The 21,586-nt window shown below is 48.4% G+C and overlaps 1 protein-coding gene across 8 annotated transcripts in view; it reads left to right on the top strand.

Moving 5' to 3' along the window:
• The window catches only part of LOC311131355 (protein furry homolog-like), a 93,588-nt gene that overhangs the window by 58,233 nt on the left and 13,769 nt on the right, over positions 1-21,586 (top strand). For 2 of the 8 annotated variants that reach the window (XM_084164312.1, XM_084164315.1), the window contains 37 exons: positions 1,814-1,921; positions 2,081-2,303; positions 2,499-2,678; positions 2,806-2,892; positions 2,982-3,250; positions 3,624-3,834; positions 4,043-4,167; positions 4,354-4,411; positions 4,527-4,618; positions 4,751-4,923; positions 5,102-5,262; positions 5,351-5,461; positions 5,713-5,867; positions 5,982-6,081; positions 6,191-6,359; positions 6,568-6,836; positions 6,928-7,068; positions 7,186-7,357; positions 7,594-7,681; positions 7,779-7,891; positions 7,991-8,141; positions 8,230-8,333; positions 8,492-8,674; positions 8,925-9,126; positions 9,428-9,549; positions 9,757-9,944; positions 10,210-10,304; positions 10,469-11,085; positions 11,280-11,548; positions 11,783-11,923; positions 12,677-12,877; positions 13,225-13,386; positions 13,478-13,552; positions 13,690-13,866; positions 14,630-14,842; positions 15,871-16,041; positions 19,775-20,127. In XM_084164312.1, coding sequence (XP_084020438.1) covers positions 1,814-1,921; positions 2,081-2,303; positions 2,499-2,678; positions 2,806-2,892; positions 2,982-3,250; positions 3,624-3,834; positions 4,043-4,167; positions 4,354-4,411; positions 4,527-4,618; positions 4,751-4,923; positions 5,102-5,262; positions 5,351-5,461; positions 5,713-5,867; positions 5,982-6,081; positions 6,191-6,359; positions 6,568-6,836; positions 6,928-7,068; positions 7,186-7,357; positions 7,594-7,681; positions 7,779-7,891; positions 7,991-8,141; positions 8,230-8,333; positions 8,492-8,674; positions 8,925-9,126; positions 9,428-9,549; positions 9,757-9,944; positions 10,210-10,304; positions 10,469-11,085; positions 11,280-11,548; positions 11,783-11,923; positions 12,677-12,877; positions 13,225-13,386; positions 13,478-13,552; positions 13,690-13,866; positions 14,630-14,842; positions 15,871-16,041; positions 19,775-20,127 — 6,429 coding nt within the window. Of the gene's footprint in view, positions 1-1,813; positions 1,922-2,080; positions 2,304-2,498; positions 2,679-2,805; positions 2,893-2,981; positions 3,251-3,623; positions 3,835-4,042; positions 4,168-4,353; positions 4,412-4,526; positions 4,619-4,750; positions 4,924-5,101; positions 5,263-5,350; positions 5,462-5,712; positions 5,868-5,981; positions 6,082-6,190; positions 6,360-6,567; positions 6,837-6,927; positions 7,069-7,185; positions 7,358-7,593; positions 7,682-7,778; positions 7,892-7,990; positions 8,142-8,229; positions 8,334-8,491; positions 8,675-8,924; positions 9,127-9,427; positions 9,550-9,756; positions 9,945-10,209; positions 10,305-10,468; positions 11,098-11,279; positions 11,549-11,782; positions 11,924-12,676; positions 12,878-13,224; positions 13,387-13,477; positions 13,577-13,689; positions 13,867-14,629; positions 14,843-15,870; positions 16,042-19,774; positions 20,128-21,586 lie in introns of all 8 variants that reach the window. The other 6 variants (XM_084164309.1, XM_084164314.1, XM_084164310.1 and 3 more) reach the window with 6 other exon arrangements.

Raw genomic sequence — 21,586 nt, 5'->3', positions numbered from 1 at the left:
AAAGGTGCTTCAACAAAGTACTGAGTAAAGGGTCTGAATACTTATGTAAATTTGATATTTCCATTTTTTTTATTTGTATACAGTGGGGGAAAAAAAGTATTTAGTCAGCCACCAATTGTGCAAGTGCTCCCACTTAAAAAGATGAGGCCTGTAATTTTCATCATCGGTACACGTCAACTATGACAGACAAAATGAGGGGAAAAAATCCAGAAAATCACATTGTAGGATTTTTAATGAATTTATTTGCAAATGATGGTGGAAAATAAGTATTTGGTCAATAACAAAAGTTTCTCAATACTTTGTTATATACCCTTTGTTGGCAATGACCCAGGTCAAACGTTTTCTGTAAGTCTTCACAAGGTTTTCACACACTGTTGCTGGTATTTTGGCCCATTCCTCCATGCAGATCTCCTCTAGAGCAGTGATGTTTTGGGGCTGTCGCTGGGCAACACGGACTTTCAACTCCCTCCAAAGATTTTCTATGGGGTTGAGATCTGGAGACTGGCTAGGCCACTCCAGGACCTTGAAATGCTTCTTACGAAGCTACTCCTTCGTTGCCCAGGCGGTTTGTTTGGGATCATTGTCATGCTGAAAGACCCAGCCACGTTTCATCTTCAATGCCCTTGCTGATGGAAGGAGGTTTTCACTCAAAATCTCACGATACATGGCCCCATTCATTCTTTCCTTTACACGGATCAGTCGTCCTGGTCCCTTTGCAAAAAAACAGCCCCAAAGCATGATGTTTCCACCCCCATGCTTCACAGTAGGTATGGTGTTCTTTGGATGCAACTCAGCATTCTTTGTCCTCCAAACATGACGAGTTGAGTTTTTACCAAAAAGTTCTATTTTGGTTTCATCTGACCATATGACATTCTCCCAATCCTCTTCTGGATCATCCAAATGCATTCTAGCAAACTTCAGACGGGCCTGGACATGTACTGGCTTAAGCAGGGGGACACGTCTGGCACTGCAGGATTTGAGTCCCTGGCGGCGTAGTTACTGATGGTAGGCTTTGTTACTTTGGTCCCAGCTCTCTGCAGGTCATTCACTAGGTCCCCCTGTGTGGTTCTGGGATTTTTGCTCACCGTTCTTGTGATCATTTTGACCCCACGGGGTGAGATCCTGCGTGGAGCCCCAGATCGAGGGAGATTATCAGTGGTCTTGTATGTCTTCCATTTCCTAATAATTGCTCCCACAGTTGATTTCTTCAAACCAAGCTGCTTACCTATTGCAGATTCAGTCTTCCCAGCCTGGTGCAGGTCTACAATTTTGTTTCTGGTGTCCTTTGACAGCTCTTTGGTCTTGGCCATAGTGGAGTTTGGAGTGTGACTGTTTGAGGTTGTGGACAGGTGTCTTTTATACTGATAACAAGTTCCAACAGGTGCCATTAATACAGGTAACGAGTGGAGGACAGAGGAGCCTCTTAAAGAAGAAGTTACAGGTCTGTGAGAGCCAGAAATCTTGCTTGTTTGTAGGTGACCAAATACTTATTTTCCACCATAATTTGCAAATAAATTCATTAAAAACCCTACAATGATATTTTCTGGAGGAAAAAATTGGTGGCTGACTAAATACTTTTTTCCCCCACTGTATATTAGCAAACATTTCTAAAAACCAGTTTTTGCTTTGTCATTATGGGGTATTGAGGGGGAAAAAACAATTGAATTAATTTTAGAATAAGGCTGTAACGTAACAAAATGGGGAAAGGGCAAGGGGTCTGAATATTTTCTGAAAGCACTGTATGTGACCCATAACATGGGTGTTTTACTGTGTGTGTCCTTTACACGTTTGTTAACTGTGTGTTGTGTTGCAGGGGGGAGAGGAAGCCAAAGATCGATCTATTCCGTACGTGTGTGGCGGCCATCCCCAGACTGATCCCAGACGGTATGAGCAGACAGGACCTCATCGAGCTGCTAGCCAAGTAAGGACCCCACTCCTTCACATGTACAACCTCTTTCTGGGAGTAATTGAAGAACAAATTAATGGGGCTTTTATTTTCTGCATCACTAGGAAGGACTGCGAAAGCGGTCTTTAAAAAGCTCTGTTTGTGACTGTTTGACCTGTGTCTCCTCCTCCTCAGGCTGACCATCCACATGGATGAGGAGCTGCGTGGCCTGGCCTTCACCACCCTGCAGGCCTTGATGGTGGACTTCCCAGAGTGGAGGGAGGACGTGCTCTCTGGCTTTGTCTACTTCATTGTGCGTGAGGTCACTGACGTCCACCCCACGCTGCTAGACAACGCCATCAAGATGCTGCTGCAGCTCATCAGCCAGTGGAGGCAGGCCGTCCAGACCAGCAACAAGGTGGGTGGGGAGTGGATAGCTATGGCATCTCTTTTTGTCCGGTTACATTGTGGTCTGTTCTGTGTGTTTTTAACTCTGTACAAGGAAAGGTTTTCTAACTCCTTGCTCTGTACTGTAGTAGTAGTAGGGTTATTGTGTATTTTGACTTGGGTTTGTGTGAGAAAGTAACTCTGTCTGTTTGTGTGTGTGCTCCAGCAGGGCCCTGGCAGCGGGCCGTCTCTGCCCCTGGAGCGCTCTCCTCTGTGGGGGGTGCTGCACGTGGTGGAGGGCCTGGCACTGGTGGTGCTGTGCAGCTGCCGCCCCGCCACTCGGAGGCTGGCTGTTAATGTCCTCAAAGAGGTCCGAGCCCTGCACACCGCTCTGGGCATCGCCAAGGTAACTACCAACTCGCTGATAGATGGGGATCTAAAAGTGACAAAAAGAATGAGATGCAGTGTTTCTAAAGTAACCTCAAGTAAGGTGCAAGAGACTCACATTCATGGTTTCTGTCTGTCTCTCTCAGGGAGATGAGGAGTTGGCCATAGATGTGATGGACAGACTAAGTGCTTCTGTGCTGGAGAGCTTCATCCATCTCACAGGAGCTGACCAGGTAAGAATGACAAAGCTGTTGTGTAATACAGTACACACACACACATACACACACACACCCTGACCCCCATTCTCCCCTCTCCCCTGCAGACCAACCTGCTATACTGCCCCAGCGGTATCGACCTGCAGACACTGGCAGAATGGAGCTCGTCTCCCATCAGCCACCAGTTTGACGTTGTCAGCCCATCACACATCTGGGTGTTTGCCCACGTGACGCAGGGCCAGGACCCCTGGGTCATCAGCCTGTCCAGCTACCTGCGCCAGGAGCACCTGCCCAAGCACTGCCCCACTGCACTCAACTACGCCTGGATGTTCGCCTACACGCGCCTACAGCTGCTCTCTCCACAAGTGGATATCAAGTATGTCTCTAGGCCTTACTCTGTAAATGTGGCTCTCGTGTGTGTGTGTGTGTGTGTGTGCACGTTACATTTTAGGTTGTAAAAAGGCACTTAGAATGGATGTGGTTGCAGTCTGCTCATTAGCGTGCTGGATGATGTCACCGGTTCGTCTATGGTGACCGTACGGTGAACACCATCACTGGAGACTCGGCTTGTGATTGTGGATAACATCATCCTAATAGATCTCTCAGCTGTATATGGATATGAGCCCTGTGATGACGAGAGTTGGTGCCTGTCTTTTTATAATGTGTGTATGTAGGTTGTATGTGTATATGTGGCAGTAATATTCTAATACCACCTGCCTGTTATTAATCTTTGACCTGTTCCCCTGCAGCAGCCCTATAAATGCTAAGAAGCTGAACAGCCTGAGCAGCAGTAGTGACTCGTACCTGGGGCTGTGGAGGAACTACCTGATCCTCTGTTGTAGCTCAGCCACCTCCTCCCCCAACTCTTCCTCCTCCTCCTCCACCTCTGGCTCCGTCCGCTGCTCCCCGCCTGAGACGCTGGCGTCCACGCCGGACAGCGGCTACAGCTACGACTCAAAGGTCAGAGGGCATGACCCTGTAGTGACCCCCTATCCCAAAAAAATTCTATACATTTTGCAAAGTTTTTACGTGGGTGCGGTCAATGATCATTCCTATGCCAAGTTGAAAAAATAGCATATTTTTTTTACTATATTTATTTCCTTTAGTTAGAGATTTTAGAAATGATTTTTAGTTGTCATATCGATTTGTGATCTTTGTGTGTATCTAGATTATTGGCACTCCGTCCCCCTCATCCCTGTTCAAACACGTTGTCCCAATGATGCGCTCTGAGAGCATGGACATCACTGAGTCACTCGTCCTGGGGCTTGGCAGGACCAACCCTGTGGCCTTCAGGTGAGGGAGCCGCCCCCCTGTGTGCATGTGGCTGATAGTCATATCTTTGTTGTTTTGAGTTGCCTGTGGTTGAATTTGCATATTTGAATATGTCCTGGTTTGGGGTTATTTGGTTAGTAGGTACAGTATGTAATGGGTGAGTAAGTGTGTGTGGGCATGTTTACCTTAACTTCTATTGTCTTCCAGAGAGTTGATAGAGGAACTGAACCCCATCATTAAGGAGGCTCTGGAGAGAAGACCTGAGGTGGGTGCAGCTCACTGAACCCCTCGCATCTCATTCATGTATCGAACATCAAAACACTGTACTACCTACAACACTGGCCCTGCTCAGTACTGACTCTTCTCCTCTCTTGTTGCAGAACATGAAGCGACGCAGGCGTCGTGACATCCTGAGGGTCCAGCTGGTCCGGATCTTTGAGCTGCTGGCTGATGCTGGTGTCATCAGTCAGACGTGAGTGGAAACCAGGCCAGATGCCCTAATAGAGAAATAACTACATATGGTTATAGTATCCTAGTAAAGAATCATGGACCTTCCATCTTTGAATTTACTGACCCCTGTCGTTTACCCGCTGTGTGTGTGCAGGGTGAGTGGAGGTCTGGACGGGGAGAGTCACTCTCTGAACTCAATACTGTTGGAGTATGTGGATCTGACGAGACAGCTGCTGGAGGCTGAGAATGACAAAGACTCAGATACGCTTAAAGACATCCGTTGCCACTTCAGTGCTCTGGTGGCTAACATCATTCAGAACGTCCCAGGTACTACACACACACACACACACACACACACACACACACACACACACACACACACACACACACACACACACACACACACACACACACACACACACACACACACACTACAAAGTGTAAAATTCTGTATATGTGTGTTTTGTCCATTTTTGTTTGACATCTCTGTGTGTATTCCCACCAGTGCACCAGAGGAGGACTATCTTCCCCCAGCAGTCTCTAAGACACAGTCTGTTCATGTTGTTCAGCCACTGGGCCGGGCCCTTCAGCATCATGTTCACCCCACTGGACCGCTACAGCGACCGCAACATGCAGATCAACCGACACCAGTACTGTGCTCTCAAGGTACAACCAGCTGTTCACACACACTCTAAACACTTCTGAGTCAGGATGTGGTAAATGTTTGTCTACTGTGGGTGTGTTTACCTTGTAGGCCATGTCTGCAGTGTTGTGCTGTGGTCCAGTGGCTGATAACGTAGGCCTCTCCTCTGATGGTTATCTCTACAAGTGGCTGGACAACATCCTGGACTCTCAGGACAGAAAGGTAAGAGATGAGCCCTTCTACACTGCAGCCTCACTGCTGGGCTTAAACCATTCCTTGATTACCACCTACTGTCCTTCATCTGCACTGATTTGATCGCAAAGCAGTATAAGACTAAACTTTCACAATTTAATTATTTAGTGGTGCGGATGAAGGAAAGGAAATGGCTTGACTCTTGAGGTGCCTCACTGAGTGCAGTGTATATGGAGGGCTTGTGCTAATGGTCCCTGATGGTGTCTGTCTCCCCCCTGCAGGTGCACCAGTTGGGCTGTGAGGCGGTGATGCTGCTGTTGGAGCTGAACCCAGACCAGAGTAACCTGATGTTTTGGGCTGTGGACCGCTGCTACACTGGCTCACGCCGCGTGGCTGCCGGCTGCTTCAGGGCCATCGCCAATGTCTTTCACAACAGGCACGTCTCCGATTTATTACTCTGATTATAGTGCGTGTTTGTGTTTCTCTGTGTATTAACTGAAATGCTGTAATCCATCATCTTCTAATATGATTAATATCATATGCTTTACAGGGATTACCAGTTTGACACTGTGGTGCTGCTGAATCTGATCCTGTTCAAGGCGGCTGATTCATCCAGAGATATCTATGAGGTGGCCATGCAGCTGCTGCAGGTTGGTTTGACACATTCCTGGACACCATGTTTATATACTGCCCGTGTCAGCTGGCTTTAGTCCAGTATTTACTAAATGTGATTTTTCTCTGTGTGGTTCTGTTCCCCAGATTTTGGAGCCCAAGCTCTTCCGTTACGCTCATAAACTGGACATCCAGAGAACAGATGGGATCCTGACCCCTCCCTCCCCGCTGCCACACCTCTACTCTGTCTCCTACTACCAGCTGTCTGAGGAGCTGGCCAGGACATACCCAGAGCTCACCCTGCCCATCTTCTCAGGTCTGCACTGTTACACACACACACACATCACACACTGTCACATAGTCATCTGCCTCATTAGGCAAATCTTAAATGACATCCTGGTCAAGGTAGTGCTCTATAAGGGAAATAGTCTGTCATTTGAGATTCAGGCCTCCAGCAATAGCTTTGGCATTTGGTACAGATTTGACTCTTATTGATGTGGTGACTGTGCTGTTTTCTACCCCAGAGGTGAGCCAGCGCATCCAGACAGCACACCCTGGTGGTCGCCAGGTGATGCTGCACTACCTCCTGCCCTGGATGAACAACGTGGAGCTGGTGGACTTCAAGCCGTCGCCACGGCGACAGGAGGAGACCCCCGTCTGTGAGGATGAGGAGGACGCCCACGAGCGTGATATGATGATGGTCAACAGCCGCCGTTGGCTCCGAGGGGAGGGCTGGGGCTCCCCGCACGCCACCACCATGGTGCTCAACAACCTCATGTTCATGACTGCCAAGGTACGACCGCAACCTAACACTACACACACACATACACACACACATACACGAAATTCACTGTGTTTGAACTGTATTGCTCTTGTATATGCAGTACGGGGATGAGTTTGCGTGGTCAGAGATAGAGAACGTGTGGACCACACTGGCAGATAGCTGGCCAAAGAACCTGAAGATCATCCTGCATTTCCTCATCAGCATGTCAGGGGTCAACAGTGAGCCCAGCCTCCTGCCCTATGTAAGTCCAGTTTGCACACACTATCCTCTCTCCCTCACACACCTCCCATATCCAACCATTATTTGGTCATCTCAAATGTGTGTTAAAACACGTGTGTTTATGTGTGTGTGTCCTCAGGTGAAGCGTGTGGTGGTGTACCTGGGCAGGGATAAGACTATGCAGCTGCTGGAGGAGCTGATGTGTGAGCTGGACCTGACAGACCCAGTGAGCTCTGCTGTCACTCACATGGACAACCCTCCCTACTACCGCATCACCTCCAGCTACAAGATCCCCTCCGTCACCTCAGCAGGTATATATCACACTGTCCACTGTCTTCTATACATGTCCCTCCTCTATGTTATAGCCCCACTGTCCTGGGATATAAAATAGATGCTTGATGTTTCTATGGTACTTATTCCCCCATCTACTTCCTCATGGACTTTTGGAGTGTATGTATGACTGTCATAATGTCATAACATTTTGTCATGTTCCTCCTAAACCTTGTTGCCATAGTTCCTAGATGCCTTTCCCGATCTCTGTCCACAGGAACCACCTCCAGCAGTAACACCATGGTGCCAGGAACCGACGGTCACCATGACAGCAGCAAGAACAAAGACCCCAACATGGACGACAGGTATGAGATTCATACACAACATGTTCACACACACACACACACAGACCGAGACCGACCGACCTGTGAGACTACAGCTGTCTCTCTCTGTTCTCTGCAGTTACACCCATCTGGACATCTACAGTGGTCTGAACAGTAACCTGAACCGTCAGCACCACCGCCTGGAGTCTCGCTACAGCAGCAGCTCTGGAGGATCCTATGAGGAGGAGAAGAGTAAGAGACCCTCCACCCAGCCATACTATTCTTACTTTATGCTTTATATGTACACACATCCATGTTGCCACAGGTGTGATAATCCCCTGTTTTGTCCAGGTGACTCCATGCCACTGTATGCTAACTGGCGTCTGAAGGTGATGGACCACAACCGTCCCGAGCCCCTCCCTTTCCCTCCCACAGGGGGCTGCTGGTCCCCTCTGGTGGACTACCTGCCAGAGACCAACACCCCTGGAGTACCCATCCACAGGTAACCTCTACCCCCTCCACTTGACCTCTGACCTGTCTGTATGACCTCTTCCCTGACCCAGCTGACTCTCTGGTGTGGTGTTTCTCAGGTGTAACATAGCTATCATCCTACTGACTGACCTCATAGTGGACCATGGGGTCAAAGTGGAGTGGAGCGCCTACCTTCACCTCCTGCTGCACTCCATCTTCATAGGTAACTCACCGCTCACCTTAATACAGCTGGCTGATTACAACTTGAGTGATGTATACTTGTCCTTAGATGCTTAATTTACAGGCAAAACAAACTCTTCATTTGCCAGTGTTCATGTTTATGGAATAGATTTCTCACCAGTCCCTTATTTCTCCCGCCAGGGTTGGACCACCAGCACCCTGAGGTCTACGAGCACTGCAAACGCCTACTGCTTCACCTGCTGGTCGTCCAGGGAACCAACAGCAGCGTCCAATCCCTGGCCTCTGTGCTACTGCGCAACCGAGAGTACAACGACCCCAAGGTGCTGACGGTGAAGCCACCGCCCCACGAGTTCAACCTCACAGGTCAGTAGCGCTCTGCAAAGATCTGAGTAGTTTAGCTAAAGAACAGAAATATCCCTTTGTCTAGTTCTGTATTGTCCAATAAGATCAGGAGGGGGCAGCAGAGATCCATGTCCTCATTTGCTCTCCTGTCTTCACAGATCAGTGTGTGAAATCTCATAGATGTGTGTTTATCTCAAGTTTATAGCGATTTGTCAGCCATGAATCGCTGTTCTCATGTGCTTGTGTGTGTGTGTGTGTGTTACTCATGCAGGAATGTGTGACGTTGTGCCAGACTATCAGCCATCTCCTATGACAGACTCAGGCCTGAGCTCCAGCTCCACTTCGTCCAGCATCAGCCTGGGTGCAGGAGGAACCCCCCTGCCGCACCTCACCCCCACCCTAATTAACGAGGTGGACGTCATCGCCGAGCAGGATGAGAAGGTCAAGGCCCTCATCGAGTTTGTCACCTCCAGGTGAGTACCTGAGACTGCATTTACTTGGGAATTGATGTATTCTGTCATAGCTGTATATATCAGTTATTTGTCTTGTGTGATTTACCCTCATGACTAACTTCTTCATCCAATCCATGTATCTGGTCTCACGCTTGCAGCCATGTCTGAAAGGATGGGGTATTTCTCAATTGCATGTGTTTGCGTGTGATAATACAATTTGTTTTTACCTTTTGGGAAGAGAATATCAGAGTTGGATGTGTTGTGTGATGATAGTTCTGACTTCCCTAGTTTCCTGTCCTGATTCTGTCTTTCTGTCCTGCAGAAAGCGGGGGCCCCTGTGGAACCATGAGGACGTGTCGCCCAAGAACCCCAACATAAAGAGTGCTGACCAGCTGAGTGTGTTCCTCAGACATGTAGTGACAGTCTTCAAACAGTCTCAGTCAGGTCAGTGTGTTTTTTAAAGTCTGTTCCTTATCTCCTTCTACTGTACTGTCTTTCAACAACTGACTGTCCTGTCCACATTTGTTAGCACTCCACAAAAATAGATGTATATCAACCATTGTTGATTAGCATGAATTATCCCTCTATTCTAATCTGTCTGTAACATCTCTGCGTTTTGATATTAAATATATCTGTGTGTTTGTTAATCAGGTTTCCAGCTGGAGCAGTTGCTGAGTGAGGTAGCGCTGCAGACTGCTCTGTCCTGCTCGTCTCGTCACTATGCAGGGCGCTCCTTCCAGATCTTCAGGGCTCTCAAACAACCCCTCACAGCCGCCACGCTTTCTGATGTCCTCTCACGTCTTGTAGAGACAGTGGGCGACCCTGGAGAGGAGGCACAGGTGAGCTACACCCCACCTGTATCAAGACAACCACCTTTAAATATGGCCTTTGGGCTGTCTTCTCTATTACTGTTATTACTAACTTCTGATCTCAGATCAGAGAGTGTCGCAGTTTGAACAGGCACTACGCTCCAGAGGGATCAGCCACTCTGACCTGGGATCAGTGTGGATCAGCAGCTCCATTAGGAAGCAGCAGCCACTGGGTACTGCAGTATGAGGGGTCTGTCTGTCTTGGTGGTTGACCTCTGCTCCTCTGTCTCCTCAGGGTTTTGTTATCGAGCTGCTGCTGACTCTGGAGTCAGGGATCGACACTCTCGCTGACACCGTCAAGAATTATGACCTCCTCACTGCCTTGGCGAAGTAAGCACTGACCAATTCAATATCTGATACATCCACACTCTTTTTCAACGCACTCTCTCAGGAAACACACACATGCATTCACACTTTCTCAACACACACATATTTGAGACTGTCTAAAACCCAGTGCTAGTGAAATACTCAGATTGTAATTTCTTATCCTGTAGGGTCTCTGCCCATGAGCAGCTGCTGGGGGCTAAGTTTGCAGCCAATAGGAAGAGCACGGGCCAGCTGAACCTGAGTAGTGGGGGTCTGTTTCACCACGGCCACTACCCCCACGGCCACGCCCGCAGCAACTCCCTCCGCGCCAGCCTCATGGGTGAACGCAAGGGCGACCGTCGCCGCAGCAACACCCTAGATATCGCCGACCGGCTGGGTGGCAGCCATGGCAACCTAGCCCGAACACAGAGCTTGTCGTCGTTGCGGGAGGGTGGAGGAGGGGGTCCTGGGGGGGAGGCCATCCCTCCTGTGGACCCCACCAACCTGATGGCCACAGTGTTCTGGATAGCAGCCTCCCTCCTGGAGTCGGACTATGAGTTTGAGTACCTGCTGGCCCTGCGACTGCTCAACAAGCTACTGGGCCAGCTGCCCCTGGAGAACGCAGACAGCAGGGAGAGGCTGGAAACAGTGCAGGCCAAGCTGAAATGGTACAGCTTCCCTGGTCTGCTGCAGCTCTTCCTCAAGGGTTTTACATCAGCCTCCACCCAGGAGCTCACCATCCACTTGCTCAGCAAGCTCATCAGCGTCTCCCGCCACACACTGGTCGACCCCTCCAAGGTGGCAGGTAAGAGAGCAGGTATTGATCTTATTGATTTTTATCTAGCACAAGTTCCTGGCTTCATGCTTGGTAAATGCCACTAAACCCCCTAGGACTTGCTGGAGCTTGCTGATGGGTCTAGACCTGTTTCTCTTCCTGTGTTACCTCAGGAGATCGAGATTCACTTGATCTTGATGTCGTCTGTTGCTGTCTCCTTGTAGGTTTTCCTCTGAACATCCTGTGCCTGCTGCCTCACCTCATCCAGCACTTTGACAGCCCCACTCCGTTCTGCAAGGAGACGGCTGATAAGATAGCCAAGGTGTGTGCCGAGGAGAAGTCAGCCACGCTGTCTAACCTGGCCCACATGATGAGCCTGTACAGCACACACAGCTACTCCAGAGACTGCACCAACTGGATCAACGTGGTGTGTCGTTACCTACACGATGCCTTCTCTGAGATCACCTTCAATCTGGTCACATACCTGGCAGAGGTAAGCACCCGCAACACCAGCCTTCATAGAGGTAATGAGGAGAATCAAAGCTGACAACTTATTTGCATAGTCAGTCCATGGCCTCTGGTTAATTTAAATTTACAGTAACTTATTTTGTTATTATGACAGGTCAGCCGTGTTAATTACTGATCAGCTGGTAAGAAGATGTCCAACATCCAACCCATGATGGTGGTTGTGAGAGCCTATTCCTAACCCTTCCCCTCTCACCCTCAGTTGCTGGAGAAGGGCCTACCCAGCATGCAGCAGTCCCTGTTACAGATCATCTACAGCCTGCTGAGTCACATTGATCTGTCGGCTGCGCCCGTCAAACAGTTCAACCTGGAGATCATGAAGATCATCAGCAAATATGTCCAGGTGAGACAGACCTGGTTTCTCTTTTTCGAATTCAGCTCCGCACTCTGACACTCTTAAAGCCTCCCATCTCTGAGAGGATTGAGAGAAAATAATGAATGTGAATTGGCCGATACAGAAATAAAGGTGTCTGACACAGAATGTACTGTGTGTGTCACGTGGTTCGTTCATTTCAGCAGATAGAACCTTTGGTGTGAATGTGTGAGGGAGAAAGCCAGAATGACTCCCTCTACAGAGTGATGCACTTGAAGAATAGTATATAAAAGCAGGTCATGGATCTCAGGCCATTTGGACACAGCCAGCCAGCCACAGCTCTTTATGGAGGAGCCTTTTACGAGCTCTGACCCCTGGGCTCTTCAGCTGGCCTGACTACCACTCCTACCCTCCCTCACCCAGCCTCAGGAAAATTCTCCACTTACCGACCTCCACAGCAGTGGGTGCTTTTGTATTGTAGATTATTTATTTAGTGTGTGTGTTTGAATTAAGACCTCAATCCGTTTTTTCAAAGTTGCTTGTAAGGGATGGCAGCCTGGTCCGAGTAGGATCCAATACAGTATCATGGGGGCACTGACTAGACATTTTGTTCCTTCACATCTGTGGATAGGCTTAGAATCGGATAGTTTAAGGTGAAAGACAATACATTTCTTAACCTTCCCTAGAACAGAGGTGTGCTTTTATCCCATTAAAAAAACATGAAATCCTCTTATTGACAATTAACCAACGCCATCTCTGTGTTTGATCCTGTGTGTTCCCCAGAGCCCATACTGGAAAGAGGCCCAGAACATTCTGAAGCTGGTGGTGTCTAGGTCGGCCAGCCTGGTGGTGCCAGACGAGGTGCAGCGCTCCTACAGCACAGAGTCCTCTGGATCCCCAGAGATTGCCTTCACTCGCATCTTCAACAACTCTTCTAAAGAGCTACCTGGCAAGACACTGGACTTCCACTTCGACATCTCAGAGGTGAAGTCTTGCCTGCTCAATGTGTTTATGAACTGTAGTGCTTTGTTTTATGTTGTAACATGTCTTTGTATTAAACTTTATGTGCTGCTAGTTTGGCCAGGTCTCTCTTGTAAAATGTTTTATTTCAGTAAAATAAATGTTAAATACAATTTTAAAAAGTACTGTCCTGATCTCTGCACCCTCTTATTTTTCTCATCTTTTCGTCCTTCTCCGATTCTTATTTTTTCAGTTTTTCACTCTTTCCATTTTTCTTTCACTCACCTTTTACCTTTAGCCCTACCTTTTTTTTAAAATGTATCAGACCTGTAGAATCTAGATTATTAACTGGTGTAACCTTTGACCCCCAGACGCCCATCATAGGGCATAAGTACGGGGACCAGCGCACAGCTGCAGGGCGGAATGGGAAGCCGCAGGTCATCGCTGTGACCCGGAGCACATCCTCCACCTCCTCTGGATCCAACTCCAATGGCCTGGTGCCTGTCAGCTGGAAGAGGCCTCAACTCTCTCAGGTACTTACAGCCATTGGATATGTTACAATGAGGTTTGATATGTTTAAATGTCTTATTTGTTTGTTAATATTTAATTGTCGTCTTATTTCAGAGGAGAACCAGAGAGAAGCTCATGAACGTTCTCTCTCTGTGTGGTCCCGAGTCTGGCATTCCCAAGAATCCTTCTGTAAGACACCTGGCATGTCAAACTGTGAGCGAGCATGACTAGTGATCAACTTCAACAGAATATATCCCAGCCATCCCTCCATGTGGTTATTGAACCCGTTTACCATAACTGTTCTATCTTTCTCTGTGTGTGTTTAGGTGGTGTTCTCATCCAACGAGGACCTGGACTCAGGTGACCAGCAGACCAGTCTGATCCCCACGGTGGAGGAGGTGGTGAGGGAGGAGGATGTGCAGGGAGAAGATGCAGGAAGTGAGCAGCAGTTTGGAGTCTTCAAGGACTTTGATTTCCTGGACGTGGAGCTGGAGGATGCTGAGGTGAGGGGTGATTTACTGTACAGTAGAAGGAGCCATCTGTGCGCACACACACACACACACACACACACACACACACACTCTTACTTTTTAATGTCTTGTATAGGATCATTTACAATAGTCTCTCTGCTATTGCACCATCATTTCAGATCATGTTGTTGATTGGTGACAATAAATGGTTTCATTCAGTGTGTGTGTGATCGTGCGCTCAAATACGTCTGAGCGTGTGTCTTAACATCTGTGTGTGTTTGTACAGTTCTTGGTATGACTTTTCTTCCATGTCCTATAACTGTCCCTACTACCTACTCTTTCTAACCCACTTGTTACCTTTTCTCTTTTCCCGCCACAAGGAGTTCCAGGTACGTTTGGGCCAGCAGGAGCTTTTTAAAGCTGCCCTCCTAACTGCCCTGGTGTCACTCTGTCAGTCATGTGATTGTTGTCATCCTGTAGAAGCACCTGTTTTGTCTGTGTAGAAACAGACAGCCAATGAAGCATGCCACAAATACTTTTTTGGTTCATGATCAATGTAGTCTGCACTTGAAGTGATTAGGTCAAACAGCCTGAAAGAATAGGTGTCATCTCCTCCACTTCCCATTACTGCATACACAGCTCTTTAGATGTGACGTGTTAGTGGCATACATTGTTGTGTTTTCTTGTGTTTGGTCTTGTACTTGTGCTGTTGTGATTCATCCACATTTTCTCCGCTATCTCAAACTTCAGTTAGTTCTACTGGTATCTGACTGTTGTTTCCTTGGGTGTCCTGCAGGGGGAGAGCATGGACAACTTCAATTGGGGCGTGCGTAGGCGCTCCCTGGACAGCATGGACAAGGGGGAGGGAGACGGGGACACGCCGTCCCTGCAGGAGTGCCAGTACACCGGGAGCACGCCCAGCCTCAACCTCACCAACCAGGAGGACACGGACGAGTCGTCTGAGGAGGAGGTACTGAGCGCTAGCCAGATTCTCACCCGCTCTGGCCTAGTAAGTCTCACCCATCACAAGGGTGGCCCTGTCCCTGCCCGCCCCCATGCTCCTCACACAGTCCGCTGGCATTGTGTGTGTGTGTGTGTGTGTGTGTGTGTGTGTCCACGCACTGAGCAGCGTTACTGCAGAGCTACAACCGTGCCTGTTATGGGCAGGGGCTAGACGCTTGCTTCCGCTGGTAACGGGCACTATTTCACTCCCTGCCCCCCCTTCACCCCCAATCATAGACCCGCTATCCTCATTTTACTCCTTACCCACAAACCAGTACCCCCTTCCCCCATAAGTTAGTTTTTTAGGTAAGTAAAGTACAGACCCAAACTATACTTCTGAAAATCAGTCCAGTTCAGCTTTCTGATATGTTTAGGTCACAGACAGACATAGCTCATTCACATACACAATAACTGTGTTTAGCTACATAAAAAAGAAACTCAAAGGAGTCCATAGCATGAAATGTATTTAGTCAAGTTACAACTGGCATCAAATTAACAGCATGTTCCTTTGTGAGCATGATCCCAATAACCCAAACCTCTGGCTGCCTTTCTCTAACTCTTTGCTTTGCTCTAAATGGCTAGTCAGCTGTTATTCTAGAGCTGCTCTTCAGTCTATGCTCTCCTCTTCTTCCTCATTTGCTCTTGATAGTGCGCTGTGCAAGTGAGACTGCCTCTAGTGGCCCAAATACTGTAACATGTTTAGCTTCAGAAACTGATATTTATTAACTTTTAAACAATGACATGCAACATTTCATTTGCGGGCAGAATAATGTGAGAATATATTGCTTTTCAAATAACAAAGATATATTGTAATAATGCCTGGAATATAGCATGTTTTTAGAATGGTAAACATCTTATTCTAAAAAAACTAAACCGTACACTAGCAGATATCCTGGAGACGTGGAGCAGAGGACCAGATAATATGGAGATATTTAATTAGGGGATTTCATTTAATTTTGTATTTACTATCTAGTTCTAAATGGAGAAGTTTAACCTTTTTTTTTCTCTCTCTCTCTCTTCCTCCCCTCACTCCAGATGAACTGTGACTCTGCTGCGGACGATGCCACGTCCAATCATGTGGACTCTCTGCAGCAGTCCCAGGAGTCGTCCAGCAGTGCCCTGTCAGAGGAGACCACAGCCCTGCTGCCCCGCCTGGACAGCCCTGCACTGGAGATGCCCCGCTCTGACTCCAGGCAGCTGCCTGAGGTGCGACCAATCGGGAGAACAAAATTGTGGTGCTCCGGCTCTTTCTAGCTCCTTATCCTCCTCTTTAAACCTCTTCCTACCTCTGCTGCGCTCCGTCTCGCTCATGTTTCACACAGAGAGATGGTGGCGGCCTCCTCCCTCTGTCTGCCTCTAGGGAGAGAGCTGTACCTGTTGTGCAGTAGGGGGCACTTTCTCTGTTCACATCTCCCTCCGTCTCCAACTCTTTCTCTCAACTTGTCGTGCTGCTCTGGGTGTGTGGGTGCTGTGGTGGGCTAGCTTTTGCTTCTCTGATTGGCTGGTTTGTGGTGCTTAAATGTGTGATTGGGGGAGAGATTGTCAATGCTCACCTCAGGCCAGCCGAAACGTCACCTCTCAATTTGGAACCGGAACACTCAACTGAACTCACTGTTAAATTACTGAGCACTGGACACCAGCGTCCTACTCTGCGTGGCAGACCCATGTGTGAGTATGAGCTAAATTAGTTAAGTCCGCTCCATTAGAGAGCATTGTGAAGCAACACAGAGACATGCATTAGATTAAACCAGTGAGCACAGTTAACCAGGGAACGCAATCAGGTAAACCATACTAACATGCAGTCACTAACAGCTTCCATTATTATCCATTATCTACCACTACTAACCTGTGTAACCATGGTGAGGATGCACTCTTGCTCAACACTTCTTCCACAGAATGTATAGTTCTGTCTTAAGGTTTTGTATTGATAGTTTATGCTGCTCATGTTTGTCCCCGAAGATCCCATTTTGAATTGATTGTCTCATACACACTGACACAGGACCCACACCTGGTTATTGTATGAACGAAACTGAGACAGGGAATGTTCAATGGGGGCCGTTCTGTGAGAAATAACACCAGTCTTTTCCCCAGTAATGTGAATGGAGCTTCCGTATGAGCTCATTCCTGTCCCTGCTTATAACCATCATCTCAATATCAGCCCAAGGACATCTCCCCCATCACAGGCCCAGGTCTTAGTTTAATGAGCCCCAGATAAAACCATCAATAGTATTACTCATCCCTCCACGACGGCCCAGACGTCCACCCACTCCTAAAAGCGTTCCGTAATATAGCCACTGTGCCTCAGTGACGCACTGGCAGCCTGCCACACTCTCCTCACCTTAATGCATTAGACTCTTAAATAGAAGTCCTTTCAATTAGATGTTCTAGATCCCCCTGTACTCCCCACTCCTCCCTCTGTGGACGTGCCTTGCATGATCACCGTTGACTTTTGTTTCCTGTAATATGACTCACACTGTGGTTTTAATGCAGATAACTGCCCTGTCACACAGCACAGGAGTTTGCCAGTTGGGTAACAATGTGGCTTTATGTTCAACTGTCATATTTGACAGTTTTCAGTATTACTGTGCTTAGCAGCTGGCTGCTACTTTTCTTACGACTGTGTAGTTTACGATAAAACAAACCTAGTCAAAACCTTTTTATTGACCAAAAATATAATTGTCTCATCTCATTTTAGTATTTTTCTTAACTACTCTAGTCATTGATTGTGATCCATAAATCAGTAGTTTGATCCATCCAAATGGCTTGGACTGCGTCATAGTGCAACACATCTCATCTATCTGAAGGCCTTTTAGCTCTCAGCCTGTCGTCTGGCCATGATGTCAGTGTTTTATTACCCTGAGGGTCACATTCTTAATGGCAGGCCAGCTCCATAGATTGATATTAGCCCTTCTGTTTATTGATTTGCCTTTCTCTAGACACAAATTTAGAGTATGAACTGTGAAGTGAATATCCATCTCTTGAATTATGCTGACCAAGTCTCCCTCTTGTATAGTTAAGAATAATATTATATTCTTTAATGTTATACACTGCTCAAATAAATAAAGGGAACACTTAAACAACACATCCTAGATCTGAATCAATGAAATAATCTTATTAAATACTTTTTTCTTTACATAGTTGAATGTGCTGACAACAAAATCACACAAAAATTATCAATGGAATTCAAATTTATCAACCCATGGAGGTCTGGATTTGGAGTCACCCTCAAAATTAAAGTGGAAAACCACACTACAGGCTGATCCAACTTTGATGTAATGTTCTTAAAACAAGTCAAAATGAGGCTCAGTAGTGTGTGTGTGGCCTCCACGTGCCTGTATGACCTCCCTACAACGCCTGGGCATGCTCCTGATGAGGTGGCGGATGGTCTCCTGAGGGATCTCCTCCCAGTCCTGGACTAAAGCATCCGCCAACTCCTGGACAGTCTGTGGTGCAACGTGGCGTTGGTGGATGGAGCGTGACATGATGTCCCAGATGTGCTCAATTGGATTCAGGTCTGGGGAACGGGCGGGCCAGTCCATAGCATCAATGCCTTCCTCTTGCAGAAACTGCTGACACACTCCAGCCACATGAGGTCTAGCATTGTCTTGCATTAGGAGGAACCCAGGGCCAACCGCACCAGCATATGGTCTCACAAGGGGTCTGAGGATCTCATCTCGGTACCTAATGGCAGTCAGGCTACCTCTGGCGAGCACATGGAGGGCTGTGCGGCCCCCCAAAGAAATGCCACCCCACACCATGACTGACCCACTGCCAAACCGGTCATGCTGGAGGATGTTGCAGGCAGCAGAACGTTCTCCACGGCGTCTCCAGACTCTGTCATGTCTGTCACATGTGCTCAGTGTGAACCTGCTTTCATCTGTGAAGAGCACAGGGCGCCAGTGGCGAATTTGCCAATCTTGGTGTTCTCTGGCAAATGCCAAACGTCCTGCACGGTGTTGGGCTGTAAGCACAACCCCCACCTGTGGACGTCGGGCCCTCATACCACCCTCATGGAGTCTGTTTCTGACCGTTTGAGCAGACACATGCACATTTGTGGCCTGCTGGAGGTCATTTTGCAGGGCTCTGGCAGTGCTCCCCCTGCTCCTCCTTGCACAAAGGCGGAGGTAGCGGTCCTGCTGCTGGGTTGTTGCCCTCCTACGGCCTCGTCCACGTCTCCTGGTAGCGCCTCCATGCTCTGGACACTACGCTGACAGACACAGCAAACCTTCTTGCCACAGCTCGCATAGATGTGCCATTCTGGATGAGCTGCACTACCTGAGCCACTTGTGTGGGTTGTAGACTCCGTCTCATGCTACCACTAGAGTGAAAGCACCGCCAGCATTCAAAAGTGACCAAAACATCAGCCAGGAACCATAGGAACTGAGAAGTGGTCTGTGGTCACCACCTGCAGAACCACGTATTGTCAATCAGTGTTGCTTCCTAAGTGGACAGTTTGATTTCACAAAAGTGTGATTGACTTGGAGTTACATTGTGTTGTTTAAGTGTTCCCTTACTTTTTTTGAGCAGTGTATATTGAGGAAGCCAGTAATGTTTCTATTTCAGGCATAGATAAAGGTTAAGTAGATATTCTTAGGGAGAATCTTAGGGAGATTCTCAGAAGGGCTGTTGCTGTGGCAACTGTAAGGTCTCAAGAGAATGTGTCATTTTGCGTGAGTAGTGTTATAGTACAGTGGTTTTCAAACCTCTCCTCGGGGAGCACCATCAATTCCATGTATTTGATATATTCCAGAGCTAGCACACCTGATTCAACTTGTCAACTACATAGCAAGGCCTTGAATAGGTGAATCAGGTGAGCTAGTTCATGGCTGCAACAAAATTGTGAAACACTTGGGGGTCCCCGAGGAGAGGTTTGAGAACCACTGTTTATACTATATATTTAACCTGCTCCTGAACAACTCCTGCTGGCTGTGTTGTTCAGGATGGGGTCAGCATGACGGCGGCAGACGAGCTGAGCAGCAGCGTGAGCACAGACACGGGGTTTGGCAGCAGTGCCCCCGCACTGCCCCCGGACCCCCCTGAGCTGTGTGACCTCACAGACTCTCAGGACCCTCACGACGACCTGGACTCGGCCCCCCCTCGCCTGCCGGCCTTAGACACCCCGCCAGGGTCCCTCTGTGAGGAGGGGGACTCCCCTATGACCCTGCCCCTGCTGCTGCCCCCCATCCCAGACAGTCCCTGTGGCTCTGTGTGTGAGGAGGACGTGACGCTGGCGCTGAAGGAGCTGGACGAACGATGTGAGGAGGAGGAGGCCGACTTCTCTGATATGTCCAGGTAAGACTGCTTTACTCTACTGACTTTACTGTCCAATATCAGATGACCTGTACCAGTGGCCAAAGGTGCAGTGGTTGTGGCCTCTAGTCAGATATCTGTTTGTATGTCTTCAGGTGTATAAATTATTAATTACGTATTGGCAGATATACATTGGTCCTGTCTCTAGATTGACATTCTGTTTACATTTGCATACCTGTTTTCAGTTCATACTTGCATGTGGACAACCATATGGACAAGCGGAATCTGTGGGGAGTGAGCCAGCAACTGGAGTATTGCTGGCATTAATATCTCAGGTGCCACCTACTGCCGATGTGCCCTTGAGCAAGCCACTTTACCCCCTAACCTGCTCCAGGGGCATTGCTCTGCGGCTGACCCTGTGGTGCTCCCAACCTGTGTGTGTTGTGTGGTGGATCTGGGTACTGTGACAGCAAATATTGTATGTGCTAAAGACGCTGTGTTGGAGTCTCTGTGTGTGTGTGTCGGGTCTGTGTTGGAGCTGCTGTAACGGGTGACCTCATCACTGGCTCTACTCCCATTTGGGCTGGGTGGGAGCTGAGGGCATCTCTCTGAAGGTGGGCCAGCTCTGGCTCCTCTTTGCCTTTTTATATACACACTCATCAAGGTGGGCCAACTCTGGTTAGAGGACACTGGTCACATTGCAGCCACAAATCAACTCTATTCAACTAGCGGAGATTTAGAAACCACGCACACACTTCTTGCTTGTTCATTCAATACACGTGCTTAAATGAATTTTCCCCCTCTCCAAAATCCAGGCAGTTTGATTGATCGCTGGAGGGAATGGCAGTACTCCAAATGATCCTCCCCCGGAAAACAAAAGGGCTGTGCTGCGTGTGCGCGTGCATGATGTGCGTATGATGTGCGTATGATGTGCGTGCTAGCCAGAAAGCTTAAATCAGCAGAAGGCTGGTTGGGGCCTTGCTCTGTGTTGCTGCGTATATGTGTGTCAGATTCTGGGCTCAGAGCTCTGCTCTGTAGTCCTTTGTGGGACGGTACGGTAGTGCAGTGTTCTAGGCAGGCTAGCGCAGCTTGCAGAGAGACGCTGTGTTACCGTGCTGCAGAGAGGCAGGCAGAGAGAGTGAGGGAGAGGCGCTAGTTAAGGTGAGGATGAGGATGAAGACTGTGTCCTCCACAGCGCTCGGCAGCACAGGCATCAGATACTTCTACTCTGTCTGCTTCATCAGGCTGTTTGGTCCCACAGGCCTGTGAGTATCAGGGTGCGAGTGCGTTTGTGTGTTAAGATGGTAAAGCGCCATGTGTTGTCTGCTCTGGCTCTGAAGTAGATCTCTGCTGAAACAACACTGCAGCAAAAACATCTGCAGTGAGAGAGGATCAGAGAGAGGAGGGTGAGAGAGATGTGTGTGTGTTTATAGAGAGAGTGGTTGTTTTGGTTGCAGTCAGAGCTAGGGTGTGTGTGTGTGTGTGTGTGTGTGTGTGCTTG

Source organism: Coregonus lavaretus (assembly GCF_964263955.1).
Source record: "Coregonus lavaretus genome assembly, chromosome: 6".
Lineage (NCBI taxonomy): Eukaryota > Metazoa > Chordata > Actinopteri > Salmoniformes > Salmonidae > Coregonus > Coregonus lavaretus.
This window is presented reverse-complemented; position numbering and strand designations above follow the sequence as displayed.